The 25463-nt window shown below is 37.5% G+C and overlaps 1 protein-coding gene across 14 annotated transcripts in view; it reads right to left on the bottom strand.

The window, feature by feature from the left end:
• Window positions 1–25463, bottom strand: part of LOC105478456 (ligand dependent nuclear receptor corepressor) — a 165948-nt gene that overhangs the window by 68694 nt on the left and 71791 nt on the right. For 12 of the 14 annotated variants that reach the window (XM_011735781.3, XM_011735775.3, XM_011735776.2 and 9 more), the window contains 2 exons: window positions 12486–12551; window positions 12068–12147 (listed from right to left, as the gene is read on the bottom strand). Coding sequence is in view for 9 of the 14 variants with exons in the window: in XM_011735775.3 (XP_011734077.2) it covers window positions 12068–12147; window positions 12486–12551 (146 nt within the window). In the remaining 5 variants the exon portion in view is untranslated. Of the gene's footprint in view, window positions 1–12067; window positions 12148–12367; window positions 12552–25463 lie in introns of those variants that run through there. The other 2 variants (XM_071069360.1, XM_011735787.3) reach the window with 2 other exon arrangements.

Here is a 25463-nt window from a genome sequence, read left to right on the forward strand (position 1 = left end):
AGTAGTTGGGACTACAGGTGTGTGCCACCATGCTCGGCTAAATTTTGTATTTTTAGTAGAGACGGGGTTTCACCATGTTGGCCAGGCTGACCTGAGGTGCTGAACTCCTGACCTCAGGTGATCCACCTGCCTCGGCCTCCCAAAGTGCCGGGATTACAGGCATGAGCCACTGGGCCCAGCCCTTTTATTTATTTTTAACGACAATGACATTTTTTAAATAGGGTAGAACACTTATTTTTTATTTTTTATTTTTATTTTTGAGACGGAGTCTCGCTCTGCCGCCCAGGCTGGAGTGCAGTGGCCGTATCTCAGCTCACTGCAAGCTCCGCCTCCCGGGTTCACGCCATTCTCCTGCCTCAGCCTCCCGAGTAGCTGGGACTACAGGCGCCCGCCACCTCACCCGGCTAGTTTTTTGTATTTTTTAGTAGAGACGGGGTTTCACCGTGTCAGCCAGGATGGTCTCGATCTCCTGACCTCGTGATCCGCCCGTCTCGGCCTCCCAAAGTGCTGGGATTACAGGCTTGAGCCACCGCGCCCGGCTAGAACACTTATTTTATAGAATTTCTCTCAATTTAGGTTTTTCTGATGTTTCTTTATGATTAAGTTCATAATATTAATAACAGCTAAGAGGTGAAAGCAACCCAAGGGTCCACTGATGGATGGATGAACAAAATGTGACATATACGTAAGTGGAATATTGCTCTGCTTTAAAAAGGAAGGAATTTTGACACATAAAACAATATAGAAAAACATAAGGACATTAGGCAAAACAAGCCAGTCACAAAATGACAAATACTATATGATTCTACTCATATATCTTGAATAAGCAAACTCATTGAGATAAAAAGTAGAATAGTCATTGCCAGGGGCTAGAGAGAGGAGGAAATGGGAGTTACTGTTTAATGGACAAAGAGTTTCAATTTTACAATATGAAGAGAGTTCTAGAGACTGGTTGCACAACAATGCAAGTACTTAACTACTGATCTTGTACACCTAAATATGGTTAAGATAGTAAACGTTGTCATGTATATTTTATTGTAATTTAAAAAAATAAAAAGGTACAATCCATGAAGAAAATGCAAATAACTTCAAAAAAGATGGAGACCTAATAAAAGGGGAGCGGGGGATTAGAGAGCAGAACAAATACAAGCTCTCATAATCGAGGGGAAAGAACAAAGAAAGTCTAATGTGCAAATACCAGTTCATAAGAAAGGAGAGAGAAAAGTGAGACCTACACTCATGGGCAGAAAGAAAGAAAATACTGACTCTGTTAAGGCATTCAAATGAAACACTGAGGCTCTATGTAACTCTAACCCAAATTTTTATATAAGTAGGCATATTCTAAACTTACTCAAATCACTGATTAATTCTAAGAATCTCCTTAAGCAATCTAAGAATCTCCTTAATCAAGCTATTGAAAACGGATTTTCAGAGAATCACATTATTTTAGAGTTGAAAGGTACCTCAATGTGTATACATTCCAATTGCCTCATGGTCTTTACAATGACAAAATGTAAAATACAAAAATAAGATTTTGTTTAATATCTAGACTTCAGTAGTTTTTTATACTTAAAAACTCACTGCTAGATAAGGAAATCTTATTATTTTTCTTGAAACTTTACTTTTTATGTTGCTGGTATATAGAAAACTTTGAACAGCGCTGCAGATGAGAGGAGTACAGTTACTACGGCCTATTCCACCTTACTATTGTGTTAAACACTGATTTCATATCTGAGAGTCTCTCACTAGTCACTGTGAGTGCAAAGTCAGCTGGCCACGGTTCTTATATTCAGGCATTCATGCCTCATTTAATTCCTACCAACTGTAACTCCTGAAGTTACACTGACTGTATTCTAATTCCAGTAGGAATCTCCTACCAATGTTCAGTAACTAATATCTCTTACAATCTTGCCTTTTCCAACTGTTCCCTCCTTTTAAGTTTTAATTTCTTCCTCTCAGCTTCTTCTATGAGTATAGTACTTAAGCTTCCCCCTTTAGCTCCCAAAATCTTTAATCCTTTGCCTATTCTTCTATGGTGCTGTTTTCATCATTCCTTTCACTGACAACTTTTCAAGCTAGTAGTGTATATTCATTTCTTAACTCCCACCAACACCCACATATTCATCAATGCTGTCAGACTTATAGTCTGTCCCTCACAACCAGAATTCTTGAGAACCTATTCTCTCAAAGCCCACTGTAGTATGTTTTGAGGGTACTTGCTCAACCCATCTGAGGTCCATTCTGGGAAATGGTACAGGAGTCCACGTTAGTTTGACGAACATGACAATCCATCCCCCCAGTCATTATAGAGTATGGGGCCAGGAAGATAACTGATGCAAAATGGGTAACTCATTTATTTTATGACTCTGTCTTATTTTTAATCTGATCCTTACTTCCTAAAATGAAGGTCTTCTATAAAACTCAGTATTTTGTGCTTTACTCCTCAAAAACTTCATTTGCTCAAATAATCCAATCACATGTTTTCAGAAACCCTCTCCAATATATCTTCACCCCAGACCTTTTATTTCAACTCATTTCTCACAATCCTATCTACTGGACACTTCCAATTAAATGTTCACTCTCACCTCAAAATGCTTTGAGCTATCTCCATTCTCTCCTCGTAAAACTGGCCACTGCACCAAAACTTCCCCTTCTCTCTTCTTGACTTCTAATTGACTTTTAATTCATCATGCCAAGCCATCTGGGGTGGAAGCCTAATATCAGTATCACTTTCCTCTCCCTCATTTATGTATTTACGTAATCACTAAGCTTCGACAATTCTTCATTCCAGATTCTCTACGCACATCTCTTCCTTATGCATCTTCACAGCCATGACTCTAGAACAGTTTCATTTTCTGAATTATTGTAAGACCCTCCCATAATTTTCTCGCTGTAAATCCTTCTATACTACATTCTAAAAACAATTACCAAACCATTCTAAAACACACACAGATCCTTTTAAGGTTCAGTTTGAGTTCTATCTTCTAGATTAAGCAACTCCAGTGTCATCTACTGCACCTCTCAAACTGCTACCGTACTTATATTTTCTTGCATTAGCCACTGTCTCTAAAATACTAAATATGGGAATGAGCATCGGATTTTACTTTTAATGTTCCCTGCCTATATGAGAACTCTGGTTCTGGGTGCACAGGGTAGATGATTTAAATCTCCTTATAGATTACAAGTCTAATTGCTTTTGCCACCCAGTTTCCCCAATATTCCACAAACAAGGGGGGACCAGGTCTTTTACTTGTTATCCTCTCTGGCCAAACACAGAACCAGACATTTAATAATCTTGCCAAATGATTAGTCTATTCATTGACTCTGACCACATAAAACTGAACAGAGCAGTCAACAATAATTTATCTTTGCCTGTTTTGCAAACAACTCTACAAATTGGAGGAGAAAAAATAAACTCTTTGATATTTCATGGAATCTCTTACTGAGCACTGATTCATATCAAGCAGTTTTCTTTAATTCTTCTAAATAATCTATACCAAACATCTGGAAACACAACAAGGTTAGACCCAGCAATTTAGATTTGGACAATTAACTGAGCACCTAATTAACATGTATTAATATGTGATATCTATTTAACTCTGCATTCTATTTAAATCTCATATACAGGCTGGGCACAGTGGCTCACGCCTGTAATCCCAGTACTTTGGGAAGCCAAGGCAGGCGGACCACTTGAGGTCAGGAGTTCAAGACCAGCCTGGCCAACATGGTGAAATCCCATCTCTACTAAAAATACAAAAATTAGCTGGGTGCGGTGGCATGTGCCTGTAGTCCCAGCTACTCAGGAGGTTGAGGCACGAGAATTGCTTGAACCCAGGAGGTGAGGGTTGCAGTGAGCTAATATCGTGCCACTGTATGCCTGGGCGACAGAGCAAGACTTCGTCTCAAAATAATAATAATAAATTTTATACATATATACCTTCTTTAAATATCTCATGTTTCTTTCTCACTCCTAATACATAGAAACTTATTGAAATTTTTCTTCCATAGTTCCTTTTATATCACAGGTAAATACTTACTGATTTGTGGTATTCTGGTGTAAGATGACAGGTAAGTCACATCGAGCAGGTATGAATATGCCCAAAGTAACATATTCAACATAAATACACTTTGGAGAATACAATATAAAAGTAACAACTAGATTTATCATCTGCTTGCTCTTAATATAAACTTTCAATGGGAACAGTGTGAAGAAGATGTGAGAACAACCCTTGGACTACCAAAGGCCACGCACCACTGCATCCCGTGGCCAGCACCTACATCCTGCTGCTGTCACCGCCAATATGCCTAGAGAAAGGCTGAAGGGGATGCTAGAGGAGATAATGCCAAGGTGAAGGACGAATCACAGAGATCTGCGAGGTTGTCTGCTAACCCTGCTCCTCCAAAGCCAGAGCCCAAGCCTCAAAGGGCCCTGCAAAGGAGGGAGAGAAGGTACACAAAGGGAAAAAGGGAAAAAGGGAAAAGCTGATGCTGGCAAGGAGGGGAATAACTCTGCAGAAAATGGGAAATGCCAAATCAGACCAGGCACAGAAAGCTGAAGGTGCTGCAGATGCCAAGTGAAGTGTGTGCATTTTTGATAACTGTACTTCTGGTGACTGTATAGTTTGAAATTCTATTTTTTACCAAGTTTCATAAAAATGCAGAATTTTGTTTTGCTTCGTTTTATATTATTATTATTATTATTTTTGAAGACGGAGTCTCGCTCTCTCCCTAAGCTGGAGTGCAGTGGCGCAATCTTGGCTCATTGCAACCTCCACCTCCCGGGTTCAAGTGATTTTCCTGCCTCAGCCTCCCAAGTAGCTGGGACTACAGGCGCATGCCACCACGCCCAGCTAATTTTCTCGTATTTTTAGTAGAGACAGGGTTTCACCATGTTGGCCAGGATGGTCTTGATCTCTTGACCTTGTGATCCGTCTGCCTCAGCCTCCCAAAGTGCTGGGATTACACGCGTAAGCCTCCGTGCCCGACTTACTCACTTACATATTTTTTTAAGCTATGCTGTGAGCACATGGAATACTTCATTGTTGCTTTTGGGGGAAGGGGCACAGGCCACTAATAGAATGTCTCCGAAGCTGGACTGTTGCGGGGAAAACACCTTTCCCTTCTAGTTTTGAGAGACTTCCTCCTGGCTCCCAGGAGGCGGGATTCCCTGACTTTGATACATGTGGGCACCATGGCACAAAAGCCTGTGGTATGGAAAAACAAATGCATTTTTATGTCTTCTTCTTCCTTTCCACCTGTCAGCATAGACTTAACTCCCTTAAATCCAGACATCTGTTGGGACCTGACCCCCAATAATTGGTTACCAGTGTGTCAGGCAATCTGGACTTTCCAGTGATGGCACCCCTCAAAAGAGCAGTGGTTCCATTTCTAGATTGTGGATCTTCAGATAAATACTGCCATTTTCATTTCACTTCCTTAAAGTCTGGGTCAGCTCTTGAAAAGCTGTTAAACAACATGCTAAATGTGAAATGTCAACCCTCACTCTAAACTTTCCCCATTTAGAGCATCAGATGAAGACTTCATTCGGTTTTATAGTGGCTTTCTGATTTTTGGTAGTCCACTGAAGAAGGGAGTTTGAAAGTTCTTCTATACTGTTAATGACTGTCTGCCCATGTCCTGCCTGAAATACTACAATTGTTTATCGAACGTATCTTTAATAAAGCTGGATACAGTTTGGCTTGGGGAAAAAAAAATTCAATGTATTCAGATAGCAATAAAGGCCAGGCATGGTGGCTCACGCCTGTAATCCCAGCACTTTGGGAGGCTGAGGCAAGCAGATCACCTGAGGTCAGGAGTTTGAGACCAGCCTGACCAACATGGTGAAACCCCCATCTCTACTAAAAATACAAAATTAGCCAGGCATGGTGGCGGACACCTGTAATCCCAGCTACTTGCGGGGGCTGAGGCAGGAGAATCACTTGAATCTGGGAAGTGGAGGTTGCAGTGAGCCAAGATGGCGCCACTGCACTCTAGCCTGGGCAACAAGAGCGAGACTCCATCTCAAAACAAAATAAAATGCAATAAAAACTAAAATGTTAAAGGGATATAATCAAACTTAATGCATATTCACGAATTGGAAGAAATTAAGAAACATTCAGCAAAATATGCTGATACAGTGAAAAAGATCTAGTTACATGACTCCTGAGCTAGCTGGGCACTGAAAGGTTATCTGGCTTCAACCATATCACTGGTTACTTCCAAAAATGAATGCCCTGTTCCAACCAGGATGTGACCTTTCATCTCTGCTCATCCAGACTTACATATTCTTCAAAAACACAGATCAAGTTCGACCTTCTTTTTTTTGCAGACAGTTTTTCTGTGTTGCCCAGGCACGATCTCGGCTCACTGCAACCTCCACCTCCTAGGTTCAAACGATTCTCATGCCTCCCAAGTAGCTGGAATTACAGGCATGGGCCACCATAGTCAGCTAATTTTTCTGTATTTTCAGTAGAGATGGGGTTTTGCCTTGCTGGCCAGGCTGGTCTCAAACTCCTGGCCTCAAGTGATCTGCCTGCCTGAGGCCTCCCAAAGTGCTGAGATTACAGGCGTGAGCCACCCAGCCTTAAGTTCTAACTTCTTAAAACATTCTTCTAATATGCCAATCAAATACTGAACTTACTTTAGTCTTAAACCTAAGTACATAAACTAATTTTATATTTTGGTATAACATCCTACACTCCCATCATCCTTAGTGAATCATCCATGTTATCTGTACTTTACAACAGCTATCTCTATCCCAGCCATACACAAGAACAGATTCATCACTGAAGCAGTCCGTTTTTAGGAATTAACTACTAAAAGTAATTTCTCTTCCTTCCCATGTCTCCCCGACCCTCTACTACTGGATTAGCTCTTCATACTATCAACATATCTGTAATCAAAAAATCTCATTAGATGGTTTTTCATTGATATATAAAATAACATAGATACACATGTATTTTAGTAAACATACATGTTTCAAAGCAATGACACTCTAGTACCAAGAGTACACCTAGTGCCCACACCTTGAATTCTTATACAGTTCTCTGATTAAAAGGAACTAGAGTTCTTTGGAGAAATCCAGGGCTGGGACAGGGAAAGTACATGTTAAGACTGGAACATCTTTTCATGCCAAAAAGTAAAAAAAAAGTGCTTTAAAGAAAACAAAGATGTCAAAAAGGACACAAGAGGCAACTTCAAAGGGCTCTAAATGGCCTAGGATAATCTGAACTGCTAAGTAAACAAGGACTGTAATGAATTATAATCCACAGAATGAAATAAGAATCCATGAGTTCGTACTGATATATTAAAACAACAACATAAACGGGGAGAGAGAAGCTCTTCCTTACAATAGAATTCCAACTCATAAATGTAGAAGAAATAATGGAAATAGAAAATCATTTGGTAAACACCACAGTAATATTTTTTTCAGCCAATGTTCATCAATGGATGCTAAAATTAGATGATAAAAAAATAGTATAATTTAAAAAGAGGATATTTACAATATCTCAAAGTACCTCCCTCAACAATGTATCCATTAGCTACAAAAAAGAAAAAAAAAAAAAAAAAGAAACCTTAGAGAAAAGAGGCAGAGAGCACCTTAACCAAGTGATCAAAGTAAATATCACCATGTGCTTTCTGACATGATGCACGAAGAATGATATAACATCAGTCAGACTGTAATCTTGGACTGGATCTTGGACGAGATAAAGGATACTGGTGGGGTAACTGGCAAATTTGCAAAGGTTTGCAGATTACACTATTGTATCATTGTTAATTTCCTGAATTTATAATTGTACTGTGGTTATATAACACGCTAACATTTGGAGAATCTGGTTAAAGAATATACGGGAATTCCTTTTACAATTTTTACAACTGTTTTATAAGGCTAAAATTAATTTAAAAATTTGAAACTTAAAGAAAGGTTAAAGAAGGTCGGGTGCAGTGGCTCACGCCTGTAACTGTACTTTGGGAGGCTGAGGTGGACTGCCTGAGGTCAGGAGTTCGAGACCATCCTGACCAACATGGTGAAACCCCGTCTCTACTAAAAATACAAAAAAATTAGCCAGGCATGGTGGCATGTGCCTGTAATCCCAGCTACTCAGGAGGCTGAGGTAGGGGAATTGCTTGAACCAGGGAGGTGGAGGCTGCAGCGAGCTGAGATCATGCCTCTGCACTTCAGCCTGCATGACAGAGTGAGACTCCATCTCAAAAAGAAAAAAAAAAGTTAAAGAAAAGCCTCATGAATAAGCAGTACACAGAGAATTGTGTATATATGTAAAAACACTCAAAACGGCTATTATTATAATTTTCCAAGTTTATTAAGCCTCCTGACTTCTTAGTCACTCATTTAATAAATATTTTAGAGTGCCTACTTTATATGCCCATAAAACAGAAAAAGGGAGGAAGGAAAGAAGTAAGTAGGTAACCGAGGCAGGCAGGCAGGCAGGCAGTAATTCACTCACAGATTCCTAACACAGCTATAATTGGTCATTTCAAATACACTTTCCCTCTTTCCAACTGAGAAATTTGCAACTGAGGATTCCCTCCCTCTTTCCAACTGAATTCCAAGGCCTACTTAATTCTTGCTCTCCACTTTCCATGTTCCTGCTCCTACTGTTAACAAAATGCCTATATTCTAAAAACATGCATCAAATCCCAGCTATGTGATTTTGCCCATAACTGAACATCTCTGACCCTTTCCACCTCTTTATTTAGAAAACTAGGGTGTCTTTAATCAATTTTATAGGGTTGTTTTGAAGATTAAATAGGAGCGGCAGGGCGTGGTGGCTCACGCCTGTAATCCCAGCACTCTGGGAGGCTGAGGCGAGCGGATCACTTGAGATCGGGGTTCAAGACCAGCCTGGCCAACATGGTGAAACCCTGTCTCTACCAAAAATACAAAACTTAGCTGGGCATGGTGGCACACGCTTGTAGTCCCAGCTACCTGGGAGGCTAAGGCATGAGAATCGCTTGAACCCAGAAGGCGGAGGCTACGGTGAGCCAAGATTGCACCACTGCACTCCACTCTGGGCAACAGAGCAAGACCTTGTCTCCAAAAATGGAGCAGGTAAAAATAACTGGCACATAGTAAATGCTCAGAACATGTTAGCTACCTTTCCTTTACAAATTACATTCTCTAACTTCCGTAGGATCCTGAAGCGTAGTTCAAATTTTCCTAATCTCTAGGTGAATCCCCGTTCTACTTCCCAAGGAGGCTACTTCAGATTTTTCACCTACATATTTCTAAAGGTAAATATAAATAATGTATTTGCTTTATCCATTCTACAGATTTAGCATTTACTGAAAATCCAACTAGCTAAAAGTATGTATAACTGCTGTTTCCCAAATATCAGGTCAATATTTCTAAGTGCTTTTCCAAATACTACCTAGATTATCTCACCATGCCAATCTCAAACTCGAGCTTCCAATACCATGCTCTATGCTGCCACCTGTTGGCTATTACCATATTCTCCAGATAGTTCCTTCTATTTTAGAATCTTAAGCCAGCCTTAAAATGCAAGCCTCAATCCAACAGATACAATAAATCTCTAAAAAAAAAAAAACATTTAATTTCCAGACTCTAGTTCTTCTCAGACAAGATGCTCCAAGTGACTGCAAAGAGTTCCAACACAAACACTTTAAGTCTAACACAACTGAAGAAATACTGTAAATCTGACAATTCACATGATATAGGGTTTCTCTTATCCTATTTTCCATTACAGATGTATGACTGTCTCCGAAAATAAATGCCAAAGACAGGAAATAATATCTAATGGAGAAAAACAGCTTTCCCAGAACCAGCTGAGTTGTCAAATGGAAAAATTATTTCTATTTAGAAAACCAACTAAAAACTATAGAGCTACAAACAGTAAAACAGTTGTTTTAAGTGCTTCACCATTTCATGACTTTCTCTATCTGTATTTTCTTCTAAAAATATTCACACAAGCTGGGTGTGGTGGCGTGTACCTGTAGTCGCAGCTACTTGGAAGGCTGAAGAAGCAGGATCACTTAATCCAGCCTGGGCAACACAGTGAGACCCTGTCTCTTAAAAAAAAAATTCATATAATATTTTACCCTCATACAGCAAGGGAAAACTCTCAATCATATTACAAGAATATACTATATACAACTACCAAGCATAGAATGGCTCTCTTCCTTATCCTAACCTGAAAAAAAAAATTAGTAACTGTTTCTTCTTTTTATTCTTCAAAAATTCCTATTAAATGGCCTGCTCAATAAAGAGCCACCAGACACACACACACACAGAGTTTAAAATTCTGAACTTCAATTTCACTGGAAGTTTAACTCAAAACAATGTTGCTTTCTTTTCTAGTCTTTTTGGAGACAGATTAAATTTTAAAACACTTTCTTCCTCAATTCAACAAAAACAGACCATTCCAAATAGTCAGAGCAACAACTTTTTCATGTAGAAAACAAGAAAAAGAAGCCATAAAAGAACATTAAGAAGCACTTAAGTTGACTACACGATGGCTTTCAAATTTTAAAACAACTTGCCAACACAAATAGTGATATAATGGTTATATGCAGGGGTACAAGGAAGCATACAGTATGGTCTGCCTAGTTTTTAGCAGTTGACAATGTAGTTAGGAACAAAAGATTCAAACATGAAAAAGGATGAACAAAATAAGGCAGAATATTAACTGACAAGTAATTTGCACAGATAATATTGACAACAGTGTGAAAGATTGAAACAGCAATAGAAGCAGAGGAAGGATGGTGCTTAAGAGTAAAAGGAAGGGAATTTCTAGTTATAGAGAAATAGCTTAGTTGAAAGAAAACTGTATAGAAGACTAGTGGGACATCATTAGAAAGAAAAGTGGATTAAAATGTGGAGGGTATTGAGGCACTGTTAGGTTAATGAATCCAGAAGACAATGAGAAAGTCATCAAAGACTAAGCATAAGGTAACATTTCTATACCATTTAAGGGGTGAGGGTTGGGAGGAGTTTAACCTTGTAGGACTATTTAAGAGACTGAAGAAAACAGAGAGAACTATAGTAATGACTGTGGAAATGAAAAAAAATGAAATTCATTATGAGGGAAAAACTGATAAAATCTGGTCAATGATTTACGTTAAGAGTGTATAGGGCAGAAGAAAGTGTTCCCAAGGCTTTAAAACAGAGAATCGATGTACCATGAAAAAAAAAGGAAAAGACAGTAAACCATTATTAGTAAGTATTTCCAACAAGTGAAATGTTTTCTAACAAAATTCTGTTTATGTATAAAACAAAGCAATAAAACAACAAATACACAAAGGTTCAGTCGGTTTATATAACTGAAAATAACAGCATTAATGCGCAGATGTTATGAAGTGTCTTAAAGTAGAACCACAGTATACAAATCTACATGAATTAGCAACTGCTTGATCCAGATCTACATTACTGTTCTTTTTGTGCTAAAAATAACTCCCATTAATGAACTGCCACACATTTCATTTTCAAATAAACACAACAGTTTGAGACCTAATTAATTATTCTGCCTAGTGAAGTATATAAATAAAATAATGCACGGGCCATGGGCAGTGGCTCAGGCCTGTAATCTCAGCACTTTGGGAGGCTGAGGCAGGCAGATCACTTGAGGTGAGGAGTTCAAGACCAGACTGGCCAATATGGTGTAACCCCATCTCTACTAAAAATACAAAAATTAGCCAGTGTAGTGGCAGGCACCTGTAATCCCAACTGCTTGGGAGGCTGAGGCAGGAGAATCACTTCAACCCAGGAGGCGGCGGCTGCAGTGAGCCGAGATCGTGCCATTTCACTCCAGCCTGGGCATCACAGCGAGACTCCGTCTCAAACAAACAAACAAACAAACAAATCCCACAACAACAACAAATGCATTGTAGGATATAGGTTTCTTAATAGGCTACTCAACAGGATGGAAATAATTTAAATTGCAAAACCCAGGATTACTATCAAACTCTTTCGTAAGTATAAAACCATACCTTCCTTTTCCTACAAATCCTCCAATGAAGTAATACAATGTTTTAAAAAATGAAAACTTTAAAATATTACACTAAATAAAAGTTTCACAAGCTTCTTAGTTACCTTTACTTTATCTCTTCTCAAGCAACAGAATAAACAGTTTTCATCAAAAGTCCAATCAGAAATGCTTTCAGGTTCACAGTCTGCAAAAATAGTAACAAATTAATAGTCATAAAAGAGAATTTTTCAGAAAATAAATCAGAATTAATTTCAAAAATACTGTTTAACAAAAACCTAAGTAGTTAGGCCATATTTGTCTTAAAATTTTTAACTCTTAAAATTCTTAAGTCTTAACTGCTCACTAGTTAATACATTATTCATACATATATCAACAATATCAAGTGAACACAAAAAGATGCTTACATGAATATAACTTTAATCCATATGAAACCGTGAATAAAAAGGAGACTGAGGCTTAAATCACCAAGGTATCATGTATGGCACCAGGAAGAATTTGAAATACCAAAAATATTTTGAATACCTTTAAATAAACTGAGATCTTTTAATAATGCAGGTCCAAACAGCCCTTCAAGAATACTTTCAAACCCTGAAAGGATAAAAACAAAATCCATTACCACAATAATATTCATTCTAGTATTGAATAATCTTTGCATAAAAAAAAAGATGATGTTTTCTTCCAGTTCTCAAGGATCCTGGATTACTATTAAAGGGATGCTTAGAAAAAGAGTGTCAATGACAAATCTAAAAGGGGCATTTGCATTTCTGTCAATGATTAACATTCAACACAAATTCTGAGCACATTCAAGAACAAGACCAATGAAGGAATGAAAATCCACAGGTTCTCTAATCATTTTACAAAATCCCAAACACCTCTTTGTACAAACTCTCAGGCTCCATTTTAAAAGGTACTTTTCTCAATGAATGAGTCAAAAACTGCTTCAAATTTTTCACAACTTTCTAAAATAATCTAAATAGCATTTTTCAAAATACCAATTGAGACAACAGATTTTGAGTTAACAGTTTATGAAATCTTTACTGAGAAAAACTACATCACACAAACGTAAGGTACAAGACTTTTATAAAGAAGGTACAAGACTTAAAAGACTTTTGTAACTATTTAACACTGCCACAGTAACTATGTGCTGGTTCCTTTATAAATGTAAACCCCCACTGATTATACATACAAAAAATATATATATATATACTTGTACACAAATGTTTAAATTATTATGTCCTTCTACCAGTGTGAAAGAAGTAGAAAATGAAAAAAATCAAAAACTTTTTTTCTGGCTTGTTATCTCAAATACTGATGATCTACTGAATGATAAACAATTTGAAAATATCTTCACCATCTTGCAATTTTTTTTTTTTTTTTTGAGACGGAGTCTCGCTCTGTTGCCCAGGCTGGAGTACAGTGGCGTGATCTCAGCTCACTGCAAGCTCCACCTCCTGTGTTCACGCCATTCTCCTGCCTCAGCCTTTTGAGTAGTTGGGACTACAGGTGCCTGCCACTGCGCCCAGCTAATTTTTTGTATTTTTAGTAGAGACAGGGTTTCACCGTGTTAGCCATGATGGTCTCGATCTCCTGACCTCATGATCCGCCTGCCTCGGCCTCCCAAAGTGCTGGGATTCATCTTGCAATTTTTTATGGGTCAAGAAAGTAAGGAGGAAAACAAGAGCAGGAATCAGACTGTATCTTTATACAACATACCAGAAATAACATATTAAAGCAGTGGTTCCCAAAATGTGTGCCATGGACCTCACTGGGAACTCAAATGGTTATTACAAACAAGGAGTCTTATGAATCCATATGCACTCTCAGTGTGGCCTTTGGGAAGAAATTAATGTCTTGTGCATTCAGTATACATACTACTTTTCAAATGCATAGGACTGTTACTGCAATAAAGTAAATATAAAAAGTGTTACTGAATTCCTAGTAGCTAGGGGCACTGTGTATTTTGCAACATAATCTGTCACCTAGGGGCTTGCAATTTTAATTGTTAAAAAGCACTCCCATGCTTAAAAGGTACCACTTAAATTAAAATACTACATCCTGCGGGATACATAAGGCCCCCTCACATGTATCAATTCTTTACCACAAATACAACCACAGAAAAGGATTTAGAAGGTAAGGAGGTAGAAATGATGGCCTCTGAAAATGGTATTTTGTGTATCTGGCTATAAGAAGATGGTAATGTAAGGGATTTCTTTGCCTTAGTATTAAGCCATAATTTTCAGTAATCTCTAGTTTGTGTTATTTACACTGTAATTAGAGAGCTGGTTTTTCTATACTATATGATACATCCTAGATTCCAGATTTTTCATTTATTGTTAGGGAGTAATTGTTTTCCAACTCTCTTTAATTCCCATCAAAATTATTCCAAGGACATTAACAAAATCAAACTACCCACTCAAACAAATGGGAGGTATCTATGTCTGTTTATTATTTATCTACTAAAATTAAAATATATTCCACTAAATTGCTATGGTCCCCTCTCTTCCACACTAGGGAGGAAAAAGGGTTGGGGTAGCGTTGTGGGAGTGGGTAGGTAGTGGTAAGAGAAGAGAAGAAACTGCTAGATACTGTCTATCTTGGCCCTAGAGATCAGTTATTTTCAGAACGATCTGACTTAAAAAAATAAATAAATCCCACAGTCCATCTCCAATTCTTAAGCCCTCCTACCTGCCCTCCCAAAAGAAAATCTGATTTCACAAATAATAAAGTATTTCAACACCTTGCAAGCATCAAACACACACTGCAAATAGCTAAAGGAAATTATTAAGTAGGTCTTATCCTGAAGAGCAAATCTAATATTCTTTCACCTGGGTTTATATAAAATTGTAACAAATTCCAAATTTGCGGGCTGAGCATAAATTCTTGAAAAGGAAAAAAGTAAATATAGCAAGAAATAATGCCAGGAAAGAAAAATGCAAATAAAAGCTTTAGGAGATAAAAATGTTAAAAAAGAACAGAATCTGATGTAAGAAAATTGGGCAGAAGATCAATAATACTAACAAAAACTTGAGTCACAGATTAAAAAGCAATGACAAAGAAAGAACAAAAGCAAACAAAAAATCTGGTCATAAACACAAAGATTTAATCACAACTAATTTTGCTCAAAATAGCAACTTTGTAAACAAGTCACTCCTCTTTTGTTCATATCTGCAACAATACATCAAACCTAAAAAATATTATTGATTAGATACTGTAAAGTCATATTTTGCTACCCTCTATTCAATGGATGTTAATGCCACTCAGTTTTATTAATATTAAATATTGAATTTAGCAGTTGCATAGCAACAGGGAATGTCTGGTGTGCTATGCTTGACATTAACAAAAGGCAAATAAGGGAAGAACAAATACATTCAAAATGTATACCATGATATCACAGAAAAGCCAGAAAGTTCAATAACAAAATGCCATGGAAAACTAAGTACTGAAAAAGACAGCCATGCCGTTATGTTCAATCACTAGGGCTTAAAAACTACCTTTACACATCACATATAAAGAAAAAAAAAATTTTTTATGGAAGTTGACTACTTTTGAAAGAAGTCCTATCCAACATCACAACTAGTCTCAAGGCTAATCTCGTTTCTTCTTCACTGCAACCTGCACCATGTCTTCAGGCTATTCCTAAAACCCATGTCTTCAGGCTATTCCTAAAACACTGTTTCAATGATGCCACCACCTCTTCAAAGTTCACACTGGTTAAAGAACAAACCCCAACTTCCTAATTCAGCAATCAAAACTGCTTATAATTTGACCCTACCTACTGTCAGCTGGCTTACTTACCAGAGCTTTCCTGCTCATTCCTCCCACAGCTCTGGTCAGGATGGTCTTCTGTTGTATTCAGTGATCATTCCTACCTCCTAATATTTTCTCAAGCCTTTGCATCTCACCTCTGCTCAAATATAGTATCTCTCTCCTTCAAGAAAATCTTCAAATTGTTCAACAAATACATATTCATTTATTCGACATATACTAACTGAGAGTCTGTCATCTGCCAGGGACTGTTCAACAGGCAGTGTTGAGCTGACATGTTACCTGCCCTCATTGATCTTTAGTTTCCAGTTCTCCCATCCTCAAAATTCTCAGATTGTTGCTTGATTTTAAATAAAAGTCAGTTGCCTAATATTTTCTCTGCTTTCTGCCATTTACAAGACACTGTCTTTTCAAGTATTTTGTAAAATAAAATTTGTCACAGGCTATCTAAACCCTATGTTCTCATTTTTCTTTTATTCATTTATGTCTTATCTCCTCAAGCAGAATTAATGCTCCAGTAAGGCTAGGAAGCAATGTTTCTCTTATAGGAACAATGTTTCTCTTATAGGAAGGCTTCACATGTCTGAGTAGCTTCTGATTTAATCACACAGCTCTCGAAAACAGAAGATAAAAGACTAATCTCTCCCACAAATTTCCCCCTTCAATCTAAATCACAATCCATTTCCAATGAAAAGGGGGAAAACAGGTTATAAAAAGTAAAAGAATAGGAATATATCAAATACAAAGCTAACTAAGGTCACCAATACAGCCTGTTCTTTTGGAAAAAAATTAATAGAATGAAAAAATAGTTTCTGGGTCTTGGGAACCTCTCCTGAGATAACCAGTATAGAGACTAGTAGTTTCAGAGAGGTGCTGAAGGAAATGTAGGAATATACCAGAAAATGAGCAATTTCCACATCAAGGTCCCCTGGATCTTGTACTCAAGCTTATACTGAGCTTGCTGCTCAATCTTCAATAAAGTACAGTCATGTGCCATATAACGATGTTTTAGTCAAGGATGGACTGCATATACCACGGTAGTCCCATAAGATTATAATGGAGCTGAAAAATTCCTACTGCTTGGTGATTATAGCCACTGTAATGTTGGACTGCAATTACTTTATTCCTAAATAAATTTAGTGTAGCCTAAGTATACAGTATTTATAAGTCAACAGTAGTGTACAGCAATGTTCTAGGCCTTCGTATTCACTTACCACTTACTCACTGACTCACCCAGAGCAACTTCCAGTCCTGCACTCTCCATTCATGGTAAGTGCCCTATCCAGGTGTGACAATTTTTACTGTACCTTTTCTATGTTTAGATACACAAATACTTACCACTGTGTGACAATGATATTGTGTGACAATGGTGGTATTTCCTACAGTATTCAGTACAGTAATATTCTGTACAGGTTTGTAGGCTAGCAGCAACAGGCTATACCAAACAGCACAGGTATGTAGTAGGCTATATTACCTAGGTTTGTGAAAGTATACTTCACAATGTTTGAAAAATGATGAAACTGCCTAAGGATGTATTTCTCATAATGCATCCCCATTGTTAAGCAACACATGACTGTATTATATTTTACAAAGTATCAGTTCAAAAGTGCTTGCTGGCAATAATAATCAATTAGTGTCCTAATAAACAAAGAGGCAAATGATATTATCTGGAGTTGTTTGCTTAAAACTCAGAATGTGTGACTTGATGCCACCACCACACTGAGCTTCATACCAAGTCAGTCACAAAGTGAAAGTACTGGGTTGGTACAATAGTAATTGTGGTAATAATTTTAGAGCACTAGATTATACAATCTTTTATATTCTATCCAAGGTAATTAAGGTAATCAATTCTTTTTAATTGACACTCCAACTATCTCAGTGTGTTATTAAATCAAAGACCAGATGAACTTCTATAGATAATGAACAATGACCATTCAGGCTTCTCTTCCCCTTACTACCCCTGGTGATTCATTTCATTATTAGAGAACTACATTCATTAATAATCCTTCCTCTCCTCCTGAGCACATTCTCCCAGATGATGCACTATGATGAACCCTATTTGTTGGCTCACTTACCACTCTCAGAATTACCCAGCACAAGAACTGATGACGAAACCTGGTCAGATATACCAAAGAGAAGTAGCACTTTAATCACAACTAATGGGCCCAAACTGAAACAGAATTAATGAAGACAAAAACAGTAGAACTTGAAGAAAAATTATACATACTAATTTTATTGAGGCCAGGGAGGAATAGTTTTTTTTTTTCCTTTTTTTTAAAGAGTAAAGAGCTCTGAATAAAAGAGCAGACAACAAATGCTTGGGGGAAGGAGAAAAATTACTAAAATTACCAAACAGAATTAAGTAGAAAAATACACAACAAAATAGCAATTTAGAAATTCAACTTAAGAAATGTCCTACTATCAGTCTGGACAACATGGTAAAACTCCGTCTCTACAAAAAGTACAAAAAATTAGCCCAGGGTGGTGGCACACACCTGTAGTCCCAGCTACCTGGGAGGCTGACGTGGGAAGATCACTTGAGCCAAGGAGGTGGAAGATCACTTGAGCCCAGGAGATGGAAGCTGCAGTGAGCCGAGACTGCGCCACTGCACTCCAGCCAGGGCAACAGAGCGAGACCACTGACGGACGGATAGAGGAACGGATGGAAGGAAGGAAAGACGAAATGCCCTAATATTGTATAGTAAAGTGTCAAAGACACATACATCATGATAAAAAGATTAGAGATGAGGTGGCCAGACGTGCGATATCTGTAAAACAGGATTTTTAGAACAAGAAAAGGCAAAGAATGAACATTTTAAAAATTTAAATTAAAAAAAAAAGTTTAAAGAAGGAAAAGGAAACAAAAACTTCCTAATGTTGATTACTGACTTGAGTCTTCTTATCTGATGGGCTCCATGAAATACTGGGGCAGCAACTGGGGGTTGGAGGGGAAGCTACACATGTAGACTCTCCTGGTAAAATATCTGAATTTCAACAATAAAAATTTACAAGCTCCAAATATGGAAAATATTTCACTTAATTTTACTTAAAATAAGAGGAAAGAGATCTAGACTACCAGTCATTTCACTGGTAAATGTAAATGCTAAACATCTATGGAGAGCTGGGTATGGTATGTGGTGACACACACCTGTAGTCCCAGTTACTTGGGAAGCTTAAGTGGAAGGATTGGTTGAAGTCCAGGAGTTTGATCTGGGCAACACTGGGAGACCCCATCTCTTTTATTTATTTATTTTTTTACTTTTTATATATTTTTTTGAGACAGAGTCTTGCTCTGTTACCCGGGTTGGAGTGAGGTGGCACGATCTCAGCTCACTGCAAGCTCCGCCTCCTGGGTTTACACCATTCTCCTGCCTCGGCCTCCCGAGTAGCTGGGACTACAAGGCACCCACCACCACGCCCGGCTAATTTTCTGTATTTTTAGTGGAGAAGGGGTTTCACTGTGTTAACCAGGATGGTCTCAATCTCCTGACCTCGTGATCCGCCCGCCTCAGCCTCCCAAAGTGCTGGGATTACAGGCGTGAGCCACCGTGCCTGGCGGACCCCAACTCTTAAAACAGAAAAAAGAAAGTTTAAAAAAAAAAAAAAAAAAGCCTATGAAGCAGTATTTACAAAATCCTAGAGGAAAAATGTAGACAATGTGTTGCTTATGAATATTGATAAAAGACATTTACAGATATTCTCTGATTTTGGAAGTAGAACAGCCATTCACTCTGGGGGGGGGGGTAAGGGTTATCCAAAGTAGTTCCATTAAGAAAAATATGATTGGGAATAAAGATCTCCTGAAAAGGGAAAAGACTGTTTATATAAAAACTAATGGCAGGCTGCTATAAATACCTTGTCTTTTACTCTCTAATATGTGGTCAGTCTTCATTTTCGTACTATTTTTGTTTCTTTTATTCCTTGATCAATCCTATCAGCTTTTTTATTTTTTTTTTCTTTTAAAAATCTACTTTGATCTTCTCTATTATATCACTGATTTCATTAAATTTTGCTCTAATTTTTTTCAATTATCCATTTCTTTGGGTTTATTCTATTGCATTTTTGTCTAACTTACAAAAGATTCATTTACTTATTTTCAGGTTTCTTTTTTTAAAAAAAGAACCAAGTATAGGATGATTTAAAAGAACTAAAATTTTAAGTACTGTATATTAAGAGGTAATCTGTGATAAACAAAATGTGGTATATCCATACAATGGAATAAAATTATAATATGGATGAATAAGTCTCAAAACACATTGTGTTAGGTGAAAAAAGGACAGAAACAAAAGACCACATACTATGAGTCCATTGATATAAAATGTACTGAAAAAGCCAAATCTATGGATAGAAGAAAGTACATTAGTGGTTTCCTATGGCTGAGTGAAAATGAAAAAATAATTGCAAATGGGCAACACATTTCTTTTCGCATTAAAGGAAATATTCTAAAATTAGACGGTGGTGATGGTTGCATAATTCTGTGACTATAATAAAAATTGGTGAACTGTACACTTAAAATAGGTGAACTGCAAGGTATGTAAATTATGTCTCAATAAAGCTGTTTACAAAATAGATACTTTATGCCTATTTGGTAAATATATTTGTAATGTTTTAAGAAAATCTGGCCCAGTAGAGCCAGTCTTGTAATTCTAATTTAAAATGTATACTTGAATAGCTGATTTAGACTTTATGATTTTAAGCTGAAATTTTACTAAGTTTGCATCCTGAATAAGAATACTCACAAAACTTAACAATGTTTACATTTACAATTTTAAAATATTAGATTTACAAGATTTACTTAAGTAGCTAAGGTTTTATTAAATAGTTACAGAGAAAATTAATTTACACTTACAGATTTAAATGTTTTAAGAAGTTAAATTAAGATATTTCTCAAAAGTTTGTTAAAATTAGTTACAGAATAAGATCCGTATTTAGAGAGAACTACGTTTTAAGTTTATAAATTTAAATAAAGTGAACATTTAAAAGTTAAAAATCAAAGTAACTGCATTATCTTTTCTATTCACAAAGCCATCAAGGATATTATTTTTTAAATCTCACATTTAATAAGAACTAATCAAGTGTTTACATAGAGCTCAGCAGTGTGGGGATACAGGGGTTATGTTTAAAAATATGCCCTGCCATTAAGATATTTATAATTCTAGTCAAAGAGTCAAAATTAACATGCTTTTCCACCACTACGCAGATAATTATAACTCTCCAATCCTTTATTTCTTGCCCTAAGACCAAATTTCTAATTTCCTACTTCATATTATCACCAAAATCTCCTAAATACCTAAAAACGCCCACCAAATCAAAATCATTTTACTCCTTTCCTTCATCTCAATCACAGATTCCTCCTGTATTCTGTATTCCTTACCAGGAAAATGGCATCACGAACACCTTCCCCCCAAGTTATTCAGGTTAGATAGAGACTTTAGTTAGTCACAATTCCATTCTTTCCATAAATCACCAAGTATTCCAGTAATTGAGTCCTATTCATTTTACTTCAGAAAGATTCTTCCCAATCTTTTCTCTTTTCCATCCTTAAATTCATTCAGGTTTTCACTATTTTTTACCTTAACAATTATAAATGTCACTCATGTTAATAATAATGACAGTTATCATTAACTGCACCCTTATTTGGTATCAGGCAAGCACTACAGCAGGTGCTTCATGCCCATAACAAAATCTTCAGAAGAACACTGTAAAACAAGTACTATTACTACCTGGAACATGTAAACAAAACAAAACAAAACTGAAAATCAAAGCAGCCAATTCATTCTCAACTGCAAAAGCCAATACCTAGATTTAAAACCATGCCTGTGATTCTAAAGCCCAGGCTCTTTTCATTTCATCACACTACCTATTAATAACATCTCTTAATTTTTAATTTATCTTAGTATTCCCCCACACCACCATCTCTACCACCAGAATCCACCCTTCATGCTGCTGCTGAAGCATCATTCTTTCTAGGTTTTAAAAACATTTGATAGCTTTCCACTGACAACAGTGAAGATTTCAAATTTCTGGATGCCATGCATGATCATTATAGGTTCTGACCCCAAATTACCTTTTCAGTCTCTCCTACTACCATATTCTGTATACATACATTATGCTCTGGCCGTACTGATCAGTCACAATACACAGTCAGTGCTTCCATGCCATTTGAGCACAATATCGCCTCAGCCTACAGTGTTCTTCCTGCAACCCTCAATCTAATTCTAAGGTATCACCCATCTCACCCCATAAGCCCCAGGCAAAGTTAGGAACATCCTCATCAGTACTCAAGTTGTACTATTTATAAACTACACTCTTTTTTGGTATTTAATCCACTCGATTTTGAGCAAAGAATTGGAGTTTATCCATCTTTTAACATCAGCCTGTTCTTTAAACTACCATTCTCAAGTAAATGCTCAATAAATATTTGTTGGATGAATGCAAATACATTCTTTTAAATTCCTACATCATTATAATTGAGAGGTTGGAGATTTTACAAGGACTCTGTTTTGTGTATCAGGCACGCTGAAGACTTGAAAAAACAGAAATAATAGAAGGATAATAGATATCTGACAAAAAAAAAAAAAAGATGGCTTTCTGCTCCAGCTCAACTAGGTTCCCTGTATCTATGGACCAAAACCAGAACATAATTAAGGGCTCTCTTTGCTGGCCCACGAACAGAGGGCAGCAAACTTTTTTTGTGGAAAGCTGTAATCATAGTGAAGATAGAAATAAAATAAAACAGATAAAGTACTGAAAAACAATGGTATTAATACATTAAGGAGGGAAAAGAAAGATATACTGAGTAGTTAGAACATTATCAGAATACAGTATTTACATACATAATGCCATAAATGAGATTTAAAGGTATTAAATAAGTTACCAAAATCACAGAGGTAGTGAGTAGCTAGGTCAGATTAAGTCTTTGGAAATACAAGGACAGTTTTGTTTCATTTTTTCTAGTATATCAAACTGTCTAGGTTAACTATGCTTAGAAAGAAACCATTTAAATGCAAATCTGGGCCGGGCGCGGTGGCTCAAACCTGTAATCCCAGCACTTTGGGAGGCCGAGACGGGCGGATCACGAGGTCAGGAGATCGAGACCATCCTGGCTAACACAGTGAAACCCCGTCTCTACTAAAAATACAAAAAAACCTAGCCGGGCGTGGTGGCGGGTGCCTGTAGTCCCAGCTACTCGGGAGGCTGAGGCTGGAGAATGGCGTAAACCCGGGAGGCGGAGCTTGCAGTGAGCTGAGATCCGGCCACTGCACTCCAGCCTGGGCGGCAGAGCAAGACTCCGTCTCAAAAAAAAAAAAAAAAAAAAAAAAAAGCAAATCTGAGGTTGATTAGGAATGAGTCAATTACATCAGTTCACAATCCATAGGCCACAATCCCGTTGAAGACCTCCGTCATTACAAGGTCGGTAAATCCATATGAGCACTGTTTGTAAATTAAATTAAAATGTGCTTATATAGCCACTAACTACTCTTTTTTAACACATCCTGCTACAAACAGGATGTGTTAAATATTTAAATATGTTTAAATACGTATTCATTTAAAAAGCACTACTGAATCCATAATCTCTTTTTTACATCACATTTTTTTCTCAAAGATACCAAAAGTACAAATAACAGTGTGAGAGGTAAGCATTCTTTTGGGTTTTTTTGCTTCTCTCTCTCTCTGTCTCTCTCTTTCTCTTTCTCTACTTCAGTGGAAGTTTAAAGGAAGACCTCCTATTCCTTGGGAATAATGGAGTTAACTAAGTAAAAACAAAATTATAAGCTGAATGTTTTCCTTCACTTTACCTAAAATGGAAATTTCTACAGTTGAAAGAACAGAGATAAAAACTAAACTTTGAAAGTTCTTAGGGTTGGAAAGGTGGGGATTCCTTTTCTATCCCTTCCCATCCTCTCCCTATTCTTTTGTCCATTTACTCTCTTCTTTCCAGAGTTAGCCCCAACCTAGAACTAGCATGCTTGCGGGAGCTTTATACCGTTAAGGAGATGCATTTATTATCTTTGGTGTGTGGAGATCTCAATAACTCTGTATTGTTTTAAAATTACTATGGGCCGAGTGTCAAGGTTCATGTCTGTAATCCCAGCATTTTGGGAGGCCGAGGTGGGTGGATCACCTGAGGTCAGGAGTTCGAGACCAGCCTGGCCAACATGGTAAAACCCTGCCTCTATTAAAAATACAAAAATTAGCTAGGCTTCGTGGCATGTGCCTGTAGTCCCAGCTACTCAGGAGGCTGAGGCGGGAGAATCGCTTGAGCCTGCATGGCGGAGGTTGCACTGAGCTGAGATCATGCCACTGCACTTTAGTCTGGGCAACAGACAGAGAATCTGTCTCAAAAAAAAAAATGGTAATAATAATAATAAAGCTAATAAAATTACTTTGCAAGTAATTTACTGAAAAGAAATTAAAGTTACTCATATTTCCCCCCATTCCTCACAAGCGGTGAACTCTATTTGAGATAAGTATTTCAGTCTTAATACATTTCTGAATTTAAAAAGTCAATGACATAAGGTATGACTATACGGTAATAGTGAGATCCCTCCTTATCCCACACGCCTCTAAATACCAGAAATGTCAGTAACATCCATATAAGTGCTACTGTACAAAGCTGTGAAGAGAGCATTTAGAGAGCTGAGAAAAAAATTATCTAGGAGGCAAGATTTTTTTTCTTTTTAGTTTTTAGAGACAGAGTCTTTCTGTTGCCCAGGCTGGGTTGTAATGGCACAATCGTAGCTCACTGTAACCTCAACTCCTGGGGTCAAGCAATCCTCCTGCCTCAGCCTCCTGAGCAGCTTGGACTACAGGCATGAATCACAACAGCTAGCTTATTTTTAATTTTTTCTTTAGAGACAGAGTCTTGCTATGTTGCCCAGGCTGGTCTCAAACTCCTGGTCTCAAGCGATCCTTCTGCCTTAGCCTCCCAAAACACTGGGATTACAGGCAAAGGAGGTAACATTTCTGAGCACTCAATGAAGTGAGGGAGCAAGCCACACGGAGACACATGTGTGTTCTAGGCAGAGTGAACGGCACTGAGGTAGTTAAGGTATGAAGTATAGTATATTGAGAATTAGTAAGAGAGCGGGGATGGTCAGCAAGGTGATTAAGATGGGCAGTACAAGATGAGGTAAGAGATTTAGAGGTATGATCATATAGCAGTGAGGAGACTGGATTTTGAATTTTAATAGAAATCCACTGAAGTTTTATATTTAGGTAGTGGTAGAGATAAAATAATCAGATACATATTGTTTAAGATTACCAGGTAGCTGTACAGAGAACAGATTATTGGATAAAGTATTAGGAGACTATTATGACAACAGCCTTGGCAAGAGGTAGTGGTAGCAATGGAGGTAGAGGGCAGTGACTACATAGAGGGTACACATCAAAGATAAAACCAACTTGCTTGATGATGTGCTGATGTGGACTGTGAGGGAAAATGACACTTAGGCTTTTGGTCTGTGAACTGAGTAAATGGTAGTCTAACTTTCTAGGATGGAGAAGACTGGAGCATAAATGTTTGGCAGACAGAGATTTAGTTCAGTTTTGGAGATAAGTCTGAGATGCTACTTAGAAATCAAAGTAGATCTATGAAGAAGGCAACCGAACAGGTGACTGGGAAGTTAAAAGGGAGACACTGAGATGGGGCAATATAAAATTGGCAATCAGTAAAGTACAGATAGAATTTAAAGCTTTAGAACGAGGTAAGATCATATTAAGTTAAGGAAAGGA

This window comes from Macaca nemestrina, chromosome 9 (assembly GCF_043159975.1).
Source record: "Macaca nemestrina isolate mMacNem1 chromosome 9, mMacNem.hap1, whole genome shotgun sequence".
In the NCBI taxonomy this organism is placed as follows: Eukaryota; Metazoa; Chordata; class Mammalia; order Primates; family Cercopithecidae; genus Macaca; species Macaca nemestrina.